Source organism: Typopeltis vanoorti, chromosome 3, assembly GCF_054136105.1.
Source record: "Typopeltis vanoorti isolate ZY-2024b chromosome 3, IOZ_Tvanoo_1.0, whole genome shotgun sequence".
Classification (NCBI taxonomy): domain Eukaryota; kingdom Metazoa; phylum Arthropoda; class Arachnida; order Uropygi; family Thelyphonidae; genus Typopeltis; species Typopeltis vanoorti.
Window position 1 is genome coordinate 148,007,409 of NC_143551.1, and position 15,553 is coordinate 148,022,961.

Here is a 15,553-nt window from a genome sequence, read left to right on the forward strand (position 1 = left end):
TGACCTTGAGTTCCTTTTTTGGCATGCTGCTTGAGGAAGTTATTTCATAAGATTTTTCCTCTTCTACCCAATCAATGTTTGAATAACTTAAGTCACCCATAATTACTCATTTAGTACTTCATCAGGATAATTTGGTGACATATTTCTTTGGTCCAGGAAAGTGAACCACCACGTCTAACAACATTCTACCACATATTTCATTCTGTTAGCCTCCAATTCATTATTCAGATGAACTCAAACTTGCTGCTATGTGAGACATTATTGCTTTCTATGGACTCAAGTCATCTGATATCACAGATAGTACCCCCCCCCTTCCACACACACTTCTCTCTACTTTCACTGCTAAAACTACTATACTCTTTACACTGGACTGCAGTTTCTACATCTGGAAGTCAGGTTTTTCACTAATGGTAATAATTTTAGGCTACAATGTATTCACCAAACCAACAAACTTGAGTTCTTTATTCCTGATGCTCCTGGCATTTGTGTATAGATATAACAAATTAACATCTGGCTTTTTCTTATGCTTAAATCAACAGTCTACTTGGCCCTGTTAAATAACTTTCTCTTTCATCTCCCTGGACACTCAAAATGCTCCAATCCAAAGCATTGTCCATCCCTTCACCAGATTCATGATCATTGACATTCACACTATTACATTTGCACATTCTAGCTGAACTTACATTCTCAGCATTGCTCACAAGATTATCTAGTTTTTCTGACTTGCTGCATTGGGTCTCACTCCAATATATGTCTCTAGGCACAGTACAGATTATCACATTCAAGTACAGATCATCCATCTTATACAACTGTTGGCTACCATCAAACTTACAGCCATTCATACTCATCCAAAAACTCACACCAAATTCTACATAGCATGCACATTGAATCATTTGCTATCGTAGCCCTCCTCTCTAACTTGATACTGTCACATTTCAGTAATTTTTATTCTCTTCTTCCAACAGATCTTTCATATCCAGTCTCATACTATATTTGTCACTGTGTAAATTATTAGTTCCAAACAAAACACAAAAGGAATTAGAACAAAAAATAAATAACTTTATAATTCCAATGTTATTCGCAATTTGAATTTTCAAAAGCACCTGTGACACAGGCATCGAATGTGTCACAGGTAACAATAGATTATCTGTGCTGCATAACTGATCACAGATATTTCAGATCAAAACTTACAATCCATCTTCAGCGTAAAAGCAAAAATTCAAGTGTTAACAACTGGATAACCATTTATGGCAGGTACTGCATGCTAGAGGAAACCAAAGAATTAAAATTACCAGAGATAACTGCTCTAGAGATCTGACTAAAAAAAAAAAAAAAAAATGCAGTATATAAAAAAATTGTAACTTCTCAGGGTAAGAGTATTTGTCTTTAGACATTGATAAGCCATCATTTTAATTGAAAATAAATAATATATTTATTTACTTAGTTGCTGATATTTCACTGGTTTTTATACCCAACATTGTCAGAGTACAAACAGTTTGTCACAGTATGCAAAAAGTAACAATTAGCTGATAAAATGAGCAGTTTAAAATTGTAATGGACAACACAAAGACCTAATGAGGATAAAAAGAGAGGTTAACAAGTATTACTTTGTTCTTAAAATGACTGTCTCCCAGATTTTTGGTAAATCGACACAGTCGTACTTTTTAAGGTTTGGGGGATGCTTTAAATCTGCTGCTGATTCCAAAAACAGATTCTCTGATAATGACTTCTGTTTAGCATTTTTTTTTTCTTCCACCTAATTACATGTGAAAGGGGCACCAAGACATACTTTGCTAGTCCCAACTTATGTTCTCTGAGGTGGATGTGAACAAATCCTCCAATCTGTCCATAGTAATCCAGGTTGCAAGTTTGGGGCATTTCATATACTCCTTTATGTGATAAAGGAAACTCTCTCTCTCTCTCTCTCCTTAGGTGAATGGATGAGGATTGCCAGTTTGATATATATGGCTTAAATGTGGTGTGGAGCTAATATTTATTAAGAACTCTGGATATCTTTTCAGATGTGCCTTGAATGTTTGGGATAGTAACAGCTTTCCTATAGTGCTGTGTATTAGTGCTGACTAAAATACTAAATGGGGACATTTAATATTTTAAAGTTGCTTAAAAAAGTGTAGTGAAAATATGCAAGTTTAGTGGTAAGAGCAGTATTATTGGAACAGATAGCTTTCACTCTGAGTGTTAGTGTTTTTTTTAATATACTATACTGTTAGGTTGAATGCTGGAGTGATGTACAAAGATCTTTAGTATGTGTGTGCCTTCCATAAATAGAAAAAGATAATGAACCATTTGGAATGGCATGTGTCCAGTGTGTCTAAGAAAGGCAGGCAGTTATTTGATTTCTCTTCCAATGAAGCAGATTTTAGGATGGGGCTATTTAAATACACTAAAAATATATCTAATGTGTCTAGTCTATGTGGTCAATTACCAAACACATCATCTACATGGTGCAGCCAAACCAATGGTTGAAACAGCATTGTGTTGCATGCTTGGGTACTATGTTGTATTGGTTTGACAAAAGGAAAAGTGAATAAATTATTTTTCTTTGAAAAGATTTGTGTTGTTTGTCCTATACCTGCTAGCACACATCTGATTGTGTTATATAATTATTACGTATATGCAGTTTGAGGTAATAGAGAATATCAACTTTGCTAAGTTCCAAATTAACAGCCCATCCTCATTCATTCAATATTCAAGAAGAGATACCTGGTAACAGGATGATTCAACACAGGAAGATAAAGACTGAAGTGGATTAGGAATCCTGATCAGTTCTCTGCATTCCTTATAGGCTCTATGGATGTCACCTCTGAGTTATTTATTCAGCATCTTTAATCCTAAAACAACTCATATCCTGTATTTCATATGAGAGAGTAAGTAGATAAGACATTTTATTTTGGTCTGGGTGGGTGCTGGCTTATAAATTCTGAGTTACGGAGAAGAGTACTACAGGCATAAAGAGGGATTAGAGAACTGTATAAAAAAATAAATAAATAAATAAAATAATAAATATGCTAATAGCATATTACAAAACCTTCTAAAGAAATATTTCCTTGGTGTTTACTAGCAACTGTAATGGATTAATGAATGCAGATTTCTAATTATGCCAACCTTAATTCCATTTAAGCAGCTTTCGTCATGTAATCTATAAATACTATCCATTTTTGAAATTCTATAAGTATTTCATTGCGACTAAATCTGGATTCTCACATTTATCTGCTGTTAGCAGTTTCTTCCTCCAAATCCTATTACAGTAATTATTATTATTATCAACAAACCTCTATGGAGTCAAGAGACTAATTGTGGGAGGTCCCACTCTCACATGCACAGCTCATCATATCTTGACTTAATTGCATTCACTCTTTCTGCACTCACCTCACTCTCAGGCAGTGCATTCCACTCACTCACCACTGAGTTATTTCTCAAAAATCTCATCCATGTTAATTTGATAATTGTCCCTTACCAACTTATATGTCTCAATCATGCCTCTCCTCTTCCTTCCCAATAGGCTCTGTAATTTGCATTCTCTCAATCTGTTCTCATATTCCACATTCCAGAGAAGAGAACATGACTCATGCAATCAGCTTTGAATCCTCTTCAACAACACATCATCCTTTAGAAAACTAGGTGACCAAATCTGTGCACAGTAATCCATATGCAGCCTGATCAACATCTTGTACAATGGAATCATAACAGCCTTATTTCTACACGTCAGTGTTCTCTGCATCACCTGTGTTGTCTTCACAATTTTAGCAAAATTTCCAGGAAATTTTGCTAAAATTGTGAAAGGAAGAGAAATTTCATTTCTCTTCACTATCACCCCCTCCCCAAGATCTTTCATCTCATCCAAAACATCCCCACCAATCCTATACTCTGCATCCCATCTTCGCATCCCAAATTTTAAAACCTTATACATTGCTACATTAAACTGACATCCCCACACACTTGTCCATTCAGACATTATTTAGGTCCTCTTGCAAAGCTAGAACACATGCTCTACTCTCCCCAACTTTGCATCATCTGCAAACAAATGTATATCACCATTTAAGTCCTTTCCAATGTCATTTACATATGATCCCAAAATAGACCCCTGGGGCACACCACTAGTGACTTTCCTCTTCTGGGATGGCAATCCCCTATACACAACCTGACAGCCAATCTCCAATCCAACCCCATCTGTCATCTGTTCCAATTTAACTACTAGTTTGTCATGTGGCAATCTATTGAAAGCCTTTATGATATCTAAATATACTAAAAATACTGTACATGCATCACCTTGACCAATATTCATCACCTTGTTATAATAAGTAAGTAAACATGCTGTCCATTAAAGAGAATTCTGCTGTCAACCCAGTTCCGAATCCTTGTCCTTATTAGCTTCTCCAATGCCTTGACCAAACTCCAGACAAGTTGATTGGCCTATAATTCGAAGCCTTAGTCTTATTACCCCCTTTATGAAGTAGAATAATTTTGTCATCTTTACACTCCTTTGGAACTTGGGCTAATCTAAGACTTGTGCTAAGAATGTAAGTCAAAGCCGTTATTAACTCCCTTGAACATTCCCTCAAGATGTGCAGCGATATACCATCAAGTCCACTCAATTTCTCATATACCTCCTGCTCCCTCACATCACTGGTTCCTCCCCCATTCCCACTGCTCTCAATTTCTGCATTATGAGAATCACAAGGATGGAATACTTTATTGAACTGCTTATTAAACACCTCTATATTCTCTTCAGTGTTTATCGTTCTCCCATGATCACTGACCAATATCATTCTCCCATAATCATCAAATAAACTCCTATGATTTCTTTTAGCCTTATTTGCTAACTGCTGCCCATACTGCACTTTTGCTACTCTTACCAAGTGAGTCACCTTCCTGTTTACTTTTTGTACTCATGTAACTGATTATTTTCACTCATCTTGTGCTGCCTCCACAATGCCTTTTAGTTCCAAATTACATGCTTCACCTCTTCAGTCATCCATTATATACCTACCTGATTTAATCTCCTGACCATTGGAAAACACTCAGTCATTACCTCTGCCAGATACTTCCTGAGTGGAGACTAAGCAACAGTGATTTTCCTTTCCACAAAAGTCCTGATATGGCTGGCAACCTCCACCCAAGTGATCACTTCATAGTCACTTTCAACAAACAGTTTATACGACAGATATTGTGTTTGTTATGTGATAGCAAACATAATGGTATGATTAATTATTCATTTGCTAAGCAAAGTTTAAAGGGCAATGTGTACAGAAATTAATTTTTGGGTTGTGTATAGCTATAATGTAAGTTCAATGAAATGGAGCCAGACACAGCATAAAATATCAAGTTTTCTGATAAACAGTCATTGACAGTGATAATGTAGAGAGCACTGGGATTTAACAAGCATTCTTGAATCAAAGATAGAAACACACACACACACACAGGCAAAGAAAAGTATCTCACACATTGTGCAACCTTTTTGTGTGTGTCTTGGATATAAAAAAAAAATAATATTATGGTGTCAAATTAATTATGCATTTGATGCAAACCTTGATATAAAATGTGGTTCAATAGACAACAATACTGCATAAATGGTGTGTAGAATGGTAATGTAAACTCAATAAAATAGTTATGCCAAACCACAAAATATTCAGTTTTCTGATAACTAGAATGCATAGAGGGATCTGTATCAAGACTAACAATTTGCTGTGTTCTTGAATAATGTATGAAGTGAAAGTTGGAAACAAGGAAGCAACTTATTAATGTTAGACTTGAATGTCTATAGTGACTCTTTGTATGAGATTACAACAAAAAAAAAAATAATAATAATAATAATACAAATAAATAATTAAGCAAACAGTGTTTCAAATTTTACAAGACCTAGAAAAAAATTTACCTGTGGTAAACTGTAACATATTGGACTCAAATTTTGCTTCTGTGCCATTATAGCAAATCATATGAAAATGGTATGTCATATTTTCTGTCAAACCTGTTAACTTAAAGGTATGTCCATCTGGTAAAAAGGTAGAGTCCACATGTAATTCATTAGGATCTTGCAATGGTCCATATACAGATTCACAAGAAGTTAAAGATTTTTGACTAACTTCTTTGCTATGCCAATCTATTTCTACAGAATCCTGGTTTACTTCATATACAGATACTTCAAGGGATGGATATGGTACAGAAATGTTACCTATAAAAAAAAAAAAGTTTACTGTGCACTAGTTAAGCAAGAGCACAGTGAAATAAAAAATTCCTGCATTAATAAATTGTGCTTTATAAGAAACTAACATATAAAATAAAAATAAAATTGTTCAGAATATTATTACACAACACCGCTATAGTCTAAGTACTCGCTGCATGAGACCATTATGTTACATGATCTGCTATCTACAACACAATCTACCATCTTCATTACCACTCATGAATATAAGAGAATTCTGAAGAAAGCTATATTAGTTGTTGATTGTCAATGGCAGCAATCAAAAGCATATACACTTTCTCCATTTCTGTGTGTTATGTAAATTCGATTTACAATCGGTATGTAAATCGAATTGTTTCTACCACAATTCGATTTGCGACCACACTGATGGTTAATTAGAATTAATGCTGAAACAGCTGTAGTAATGGGTTAGATGCATTTTACTTGCTGTTAGTCATATATTCAGCAGCTGTTTTCTTTGTTTTGGAGGAGGGACTTTTTGCCTCTTTCCAAGACTGTTAAGTAACTAGCATCAGTTTAAAATGTTCCTTACATCACTAGTAATTGACAGGAATTGAATCAGTCTTTTCAACCTAAGAGCATGTATGATTTTTCTGATTGAATGATTTGTAGTTTTATGGTGCAAGGACAGCAAAAGTCATATTACATCAGGAAACAGATTACAGCAGTACACAGGGTATTAATAAATAAATATTTATAGGAAGATAAATTAGTGAATAAGATAAAATGTATATACAAAGTGTTAACTATCTACATATTAACCACCTTACTGGCCATTATGGATCAAATATGCATCATCATATCCATCATATATTTCAATGTAATATCAATGGCATTACAATTTTAATATGTACTTCGCATCCATGATAACCTTGACGTCTTGGATGGTAGCGTGGTTAAAAGGTATTAATAAATAGTTATTCTACTCCAGGCATTAATAAATGGTTATAAAGTACATGTACAAAAAGTAGAATATCTATATGTTAAGGGTATTAATAGTCATCTATACAAGGTATTGATAAATAGTTATAAGAAGATAAGTGAGTAAATCAAATGTATGTTCAAGGTTTAGTATCTACAATGCAGTTATCTACATATAAACAAATTTATAATCAAACGTGTTTGAATAAATTAATTCTTTGTAAAATTTAAAAACGTCATGCAATTTCTCCAAGTCTGATAACATTTATTTGCCTGAGTGTATAGCGCTTGGCCAGATAAGTAAAAAGTCACTCCTCTCTCGTGTGAAGTGCTGCCACTCCACTAGAATATGACTAATGATGAGATGGGTGTTGTATTTCTCACATATAGGTGGACCTTCAATAAATAAGAATGTGCAAGAGCACTATAGCCTATGCAGAGCCTAGCAAGAACATCCTCTCTCTTCTGTTCCTATACTGACTAGACTGCCAAAGGTTAATTTCAAGCCTACTCTCATGCAATTTGTTTGTCAATGCTTCTTGCCAGGAGTACTGGCATTGGGGAATTAACTTTGAGTTTATAAACTGTTTAAAGTCAGTATGTGGTACCATCAAACAGTATGAACTAATCTAGCAGTTGTATCTGCGATGTCATATCTCTTAATTGCAACGTGGCTGGAAATCCAATACAACCAAACATCAAAATTAAGGGTCTTTATTTTGTACAAGTGCTGTAACACCTCACCCAGCATTGGATGTGGATTATGTAAAGAACTCAGAGTCTGCATAAATTACACACTTTTGGTAGAGTTTTCTTTGATATGCACAAGTGCAGGGTGAATGGCATATAACTTTGCTGTGTAATTATTGCAATAGAGTAGGATATGGTAATGTTAGGAAAGACAGCAGCACAGCCAACAGAGATCACTGATCTTGAACCATCATTATAAATGGGCAAGAAATCAGAGTGGACTGCTCTGTGTACATTGAACAACTGAAGGTAGAGCTATGAGGTTCTGTAGTTGACAAAATGAGAGATTGAAGGATGGGGTGCAAGCCTGCCATGGAGGGATGCTGTTTTGTTTGGTACAGATAATGTTGTTAACATTCATACACCTATTTAATGTGCATACCAAAAGAACGAATAGCAGTCTGATGTGTGTGATACTAAACCTCCCAACGTAGAGAAAAGAGACTAGTTCATGTAGGATGATCAGGAAGGAACTTTATTTTTAAGGCATAATTAAGAGACAAAAGGTTTTGTCTGAGTGATAGAGAGGGTTCATTTGATTCAACATAGAGAACTTTAAATAGGTGATGTGCAAAAAGCATTGGTGGCTATTCAGATACCCTGATGATGGGTAGGGTCCAACCACCGAAACATACTCTCCCCTGCAGAACTGTGAACCATAGTTGTCAAGTTGTCTTTCAACACTGCTCATATTGCAGGAGTGGCAGTAAACTGTTAAGTCATCGACATAAAAGAAGCAATTTGCTTACCGTGAGAAGAAGATGTTTAATAATTGAATTCACTTTAATAGCAAAGAAGGTCACACTTAAGACAGAGCCTTGAGGAATTCCCTCATCTTGATGATATCGCTGAGATAATGTGCTTTCCACTCAGACTTGGAAGACATTGCTGGATAGAAAGTTCTTAATAAAAAACAGAGTATCCCTTCAAACCAAGATTAAACAAGTCTTGTAATATGCCATATCTCCAGTCCATGCCATAAGCTTTTTCCATGTCGAAGAACACTGAAACCACGTGTTCTCATTTCAGGGAAGTGTCTCTTATATGTGTTTTTATGTGGATCAAACAGTCCAAGGTTGATTGGTGTCTATGAAAACCACAATGTGTGTGTGTGTGTGTGTGTGTGTGTGTGTGTGTGTGTGTGTGTGTGTGTGTGTGTGTGTGTGTGTGTGTGTGTGTTGGAAAGAAGTTTGTTGCTCTCTAAGTACCAGAGAAGCATGCATGGACTATATTTTCCAAGACCTTACAAAGACATTTATGGATGATAACTGTTGGCCTGTGCTGGATTCTTGCCTGCCTTTGGGATAGCAACGACAACTGACTTATGCCAAGAGTCCAGAAATGCTTCTTGTGTAAATATTCTATTGTGAAATCCACAGGATATGATGGGAGGTATTTTATCATCTCATAATGGATGTCATCAGGGCCTACTGCACTAGGATGAGACAGTAAAAGCTCTTTTGAGATCCTCCTTAATAAATGCTGATTGTATGGTTCTATCTCCTTGATACAAAAGCGTAGCTGTTGTTTCTCTTTCAAATTAAAAAATCAGGAGAATAGGAAACTGTTGCTGAGATTCTGGCAAAGTTTTCTCCCAAAGTGTCTGCAATGCCTTTGAGACATCAGCAATAATACAACCATTATATTCCAAGGTAGACAATTGGTGTGTTCTGTATCTAACTTTCATCTTCCAGATTTTATCCACATACAATTTTTTGCACTGGTTGTTTGATTAATCAATGATTAAAATTGGATCGAGGATTGTTTTTTAATTTGAAATCTCACATAACATGCTTTATAATCGTAGATACCCCATGCTCTATCTTGATCTTTTTTTGGGTGCTGGTACTTTGGGTTTCCCAAAGTACCATGTTAACATATTAAGAGGCATGTAGTGAAGTACAAGGATAGAAAAAGCAGAACTCCATGGTAGATACAAGAAGTTGAAGAGACAGTCTTAGAAAAGAAGAAAGCATACCAATGATTCCTGACAAGTTAAGTCCAGCAGATGCCTTTCAACAGCCACCTTCCTGACATATCTTCTATATTTCTATGACGTTTTTACATGGTTAAACAGAAGTCACGTGAAGACGATGGTAAGAATTTAGAAGTTAAATACCTGGAGATAGCTACAGAAGAAAAAAAAAAAAAAAGCATGGAAATGGAGGAGAAGAGAGTATAGAAGAATCAGAGATGATAAAGGTGACATGAAAACTGAAATTAATAATATTCTGGATATCTCAAGTAATTACTTTGAAAGATTGTTAAATGAAATAAGAAGTTACAGGAAAATGACAGATAATATTCAAGAGGAATGCAATTTATTATTATTATTCGTGACACCTCCAAGGAGTCCGAAGACTCATCGTGGGAGGACACCTACAACTGTCTCAACCACTACACCGAACTTCTACTACGAATCATCTCAATCAATGCCATCTACCGCCCACCTCCACCACTTTTATTATGTATTTATTACATATTTATTAATATGTATACAGGTATACATATCAATACTCAAGCCTAGAAAAGGATATCAAAAGTCTGAAATGTGAAAAAGGTAGCTGGAGTAAATATTTCACCAAGATGCTCAAATATGGATACCATAACAACACTGCATAATTCAGAAGGCCTGGCCAAAAGGTGGAATTTTGGATGATTGGAATAGAGCTCTCATCATTCCCATCTATAAGGAAGAAAAGAATAAAAAACTGAATGTGAGAATTAAATGAATTTTGGTACTAAATGTTCTGTTTCAGAATGATGTAAGCATACTCGAGAAGAGGGTAAGAAAAATTGTGGAACTTGAAGAACAAGCCAGTTTCAGGCCAAATACATACAGGCTGTTGGGATCAGATTTTCACTTTATGACAAACAGTTGAAAATTGAGAGAACATAACAAGGATCTGTACTTTTCATAGATCTGGAAAAAGCAGAGTTGCCCTCCCCTCAATGAGTCCTTGGAGGTGTCACATAGTAATAATAATATATGACAGGGTGCCAAGAGAAAAGCTGGTCAGAATGCTACATTTATATGGGGTAAATGGAACATTATACAAAGCAATATGCAGTCTATATTTAAGTCGTAAGTCAGTCAGAATTGAAGGAAGTACAGAAAGATAGTTTAATATAAAATCGGGCATAAGAGAAGGGTGCACTCCATCTCTCTCTTCTTAATCATCATCTATACAGATCACATTATTAAAATTGGCATTAAACCTGATATCAGAGTTGGAGATATCAAACTTAGCTCTCTGCTTTATGCAGATGTAGTCCTAAATAAATCAGGTCCAAGTCTTCAGGACTCTTTAACTATACTGAATAACTGCCGTAACAAATTTGGCATGAAAATCAGCAATAAAAAGACAAAGACTATCAACTACATTCTGCATAAAGAACCTACAGAACATTTTTTTTAGTGAAGATGCAAATTAAAGTGGTGTGCTGAAGGGTTCTGTTCTTGGACCACTACTTTTCAATTTGTTCATTAATGATATAGGACAGGATCAGAGAGGAAGTGTTCACTTGTTTGCTGATGATGCAAAGTAGGGTAGAGCAATTGTGAGTGCACAGGATGTCAAAAGTTTGCAGGACTGGGCTAGGGAAAATGGATGTCAATTTAATGTGGCAAAGTGTAAGGTTATGCATTTTGGAGTGAAAAGATTAGCAGCAGTATATCACATTGGTGGAACCATACTCCAGGAGATTGATTAGGCCAGGGATTTGGGAGTGTTGATGGATAGGGAGTTGAAGTTTAGGGGGCACATTGCAAAAGTGACTAAAGCAGAGACAAACAAGTTATTGTTCCACTATATCAAGCCTTGATAAGACCCCATCTAGACTACTGTGCACAGATATGGGCGCTAGGGTTTCTTCTTGAAGCGGAGTAGGTGGAGAGAATCCAGAGACGAGTGACCAAGATGATAGCAGGTCTGTGGAATGAACCTTATGAGAACAGGTTGAAGATTTGTGGGTTGCAAAAATTGGTTGATAGGCGGAAAAGGGGTGATGTGATTGAGACATTCAAATTACTGAAGGGTGTCTATAGGATTAATTCAGAAGATATTTTTGAGAACAGGACTGGTGGTGGGAGGACTAGGGGCCATACATGGAAGCTGGGCAAGAATGTGGTTAGTAGGGGTGTTAGAGCTAGGTTTTTTAGGAGAGTGGTGAATGAGTGGAATAAGCTGCCAGAGTCTGTTGTGGGTGCTATGACCGTGAATAAGTTCAAGGTGAGGTATGATAGATACTGTGTGAATGTCGAATAGTTGTTCTTGACATGATGTTAGGGCCTCCCTCGATGAGTCTGTCGACTCTGTGAAGTTGCCCGAAATAATAATAATAAAAATATGAAAACAGACAACAGAATGAGTAAAGCTATAATAGTGGGGAGCCAGTTGAATAAATTTATACAGATTAAGAGATAAATTAGCCTATATACCAAAGTAGAAGGGTACAAGACAGTGTTCAATCCAATTATAACTTATGAAAATGAGAGCCAGATTAGAAACAACACAGTTGATCAAAGACTAGAGACCACAGTTATAAGAGTTCTAAGAAAAATTAGGGAATAAAACAATGGTATTAATGTCAAAATCACTAAAAATGAAGATTTTGGGAAGAAACCTGACATTATTAGCATAGAATGCATGAGTGGAGCAAATCTGAGATGGTGGTATGGTCACTTAAGTAGAATGGGAGGTCAAAGGTTAGCAAAACAAATGTTTAATGCTAACAAGGCAGAAAAAAAGACCCAGAGAAAGTGCCCTAGAAGATAAGATCTGACAATATTGGAGTGCTAACTAACAACAGACTACCCTGGAGGAAAATTGTTAACAGGAGATTAGTAATAACATAATCTTAATCATGTAGTATTGCCATAGCATCCTGTACATTCTTTGAATTTATATATCAGGATATTACATAGGTGAAACTGCACAGCAAGAAATTGACACAGCTAGAGATAACAGTAAACACAGCATTGACAAAACCAGCTCTAGGTTTTTGCTGCCCCCCCCCCCCCCACTCCCAAGAAAAATGTTTTAGCCATGCCTATCCATTTTTTTTAACTTTAAAATAAAAATTTTTTTAAAAATTAACACAGAAAATATATAAGTCATGAAATGAAGTTTTTCATAAAACTACAATACTGAACATTTAAAAAATTGTTTTGTGTAAATTGATTGAATGCTGCTCTTCTAAAAGTGCACCCCCCCCCAAGAGTTGAAATTCATATGCAAAAGTGGACAAAATATCTCAAAGGATTATTTGCATGTTAAGAAACACACCAATAAGCTGGGATAATTAAGTTATTATCCTTTATTTATAAGGCTTTGATACAACGACATCTGGATTGCTGTGCACAGATTTAGTTACTGAGTGACGTGGAAGTGATGACTGTCACTTCTACGCTACGTGGAAATCAATAAACTATTATACAATCACCAGTATGAATTCTGTCAACGTCAATCTTTGGGAGATACTTTTTGCTTATGTCATCCATCTTTGAGTAATGTAATGATAAGTTTTGGGTATCTCAATCATTGCTCTTAATATCTCTAAAGAATTTGTTCATAATTGACAAAATCTATTAAGCACCATCATGTCATATATCGCATGACTTTTACAACTCAGTTTATGTACAACCAGCTCTCTGGTTGCACATACCTAACTGTGTGATGGTGGATGGCTCTTCCTTCTCAAACTTTGCAACTAATGCTGGGATTTTATCTATTTGTTTCCTTGGAAACATAAATTTATTTACAGTCATAATTGAAAGTGGCTTATTTTGTCTGTTAAACAGTCATAATTGAAAGTGGCTTATTTTGTCTGTTAATTGCATGTTGACAAGTTTGTTTTGCAAGACACAAAAACTCCCAGTTTCTCAGAAGAAAATACCCTGCAACCAGAGTATGAGACAAACTAACTTACCTTTGGGTGAAAAATCCTTATAAAAGCTTCCTCACATCCTAGATGGGATATGAACTCCAGTCTTTCCAATCAAAGGGCAAATGTTGTGACATCCTCACAAATGCACTACTATGAAGGCACCAATAGATCAGAAGATTTACCTTTATTCATGTGTAATCTATTTCTCTTTCTCATTTATGGTTTTTTCCAATTATTTTAATTTAATTTTTTTTTTTTTTTACATAATTCAGAAATCTTGCTCTAGAGACTATTATTATTACTCTCCATGGAGTCCTTAGACTATTCAGCATTTGCACAGTATCTATCATATTTTGCTTTGAATTCATTCACAGTCATGGCACCCACAACAGACGCCGGCAACCTATTCCACCATTCACCACTCTCCAAGCAAAAACCTAATTCTAACAGCCTCTCTAATTACACTTTTACTCAGTTTCTATGGATGGCCCTTAGTTCTCCCACCACCACACCTGTTCTGAAAAATTTCCTCTTAATCTTGTAAAAACCCCTCAGTAATTTGAATGTCTCAATCATGTCACCCCCTTTTCCACCTATCAACCAGTAACCAAGTGATCTGATGAGCTGCTTTAACTACTTTTGCTATGTGCCCCCCCCCCCCAAACATTAACTCCCAAGTCTCTGGCTTTGTAAATTTCCTGGACTATGCATCAAACACTTTTCAAACTACTTCAGGCTTCACATAAGCAAGGCAGTGGTTTCAACCAGGCAACAAAATTCATCTTCCACCTAAAAGGCAATTACAAGCATTTATTCTCATGGCAGGATTCAAGACCACAGCCCACTAGTTGAAGAGCAAGAATACTAACTGATTAGCCAACCAGGCAGTTTGTTAAGGAAATTGAAACAGAGATATATGGAATGTGTAGTAGTTTTTTTTTGCTAAGCCATGCACAAAGAAAATAAGCATCCAAATCCCTGTAATTATGAACCAGGCAGCATCCATTCTCCCTCAAAAACATAAAAGATATATATTTGAACCTTCCTACAGAATGACAGAACTGTGTCAGCAAGATTACTTGCAATCTGACCCTCTTTAAAGCATTAAATCAGCAATGATAAATGTCATGCTAGTTGAGTCAACTAGCATCAATATGTTGGGCTGATGAGCAGTGGAGAAAATGTTGACAGTGCATAGGAAATAACAAGGCAGTATATGCATACGAAGAGTTAAGTGAATAAATAGAGTAAAAGTGAAATGAGTGAACAGTGAAAGCAAGCAGTGCCAAAAAACAAGATGCTATGGAGGAGATAAAGGGCAGTCATTGGTGATCAGATGCATGAAGAGTATATAATGGTGTAAGCTACGAATGTGACAAGCATGGTATAGAAAGAAGAAATGCAGGATGAGAGGTGATCGGCAGTCAGGCCAAGGATAATTCAAGAAAATTCTTCCACTATAATGGCAAGCAAGAGAAAGAATAATTATGGCAGGTGGACTCCGATGCATAGTTATGGTAGCAGCAGGGCAGTACTTACACTTTTCCCAAGGCAGACAGGATCCCAAAGCACTAGAGTGCTCCAGCCCCCCCCCCGTTTAGGGCCCTTAAATTGGCCCTAATTTTTCAGGGTCCCCAGCTAGCATCTCGTGCACCTGTGCATAAGCAAGCAGCCATGAGTAGCAGAGTGAACATTGCAAAAGTGGACTACTTAATGAGCATTTCATCAGTGTACATCATACTGGTGTCAATGATACTGTGCAACACATGG

General features: G+C 36.1%; 1 protein-coding gene across 1 annotated transcript in view; it reads right to left on the minus strand.

Moving 5' to 3' along the window:
• Positions 1 to 15,553, minus strand: part of LOC150108644 (uncharacterized) — a 53,570-nt gene that overhangs the window by 30,199 nt on the left and 7,818 nt on the right. The window contains exon 2 of the mRNA XM_090416102.1: positions 5,897 to 6,193. Coding sequence (XP_090272228.1) covers positions 5,897 to 6,193 — 297 coding nt within the window. The remainder of the gene's footprint in view (positions 1 to 5,896; positions 6,194 to 15,553) is intronic.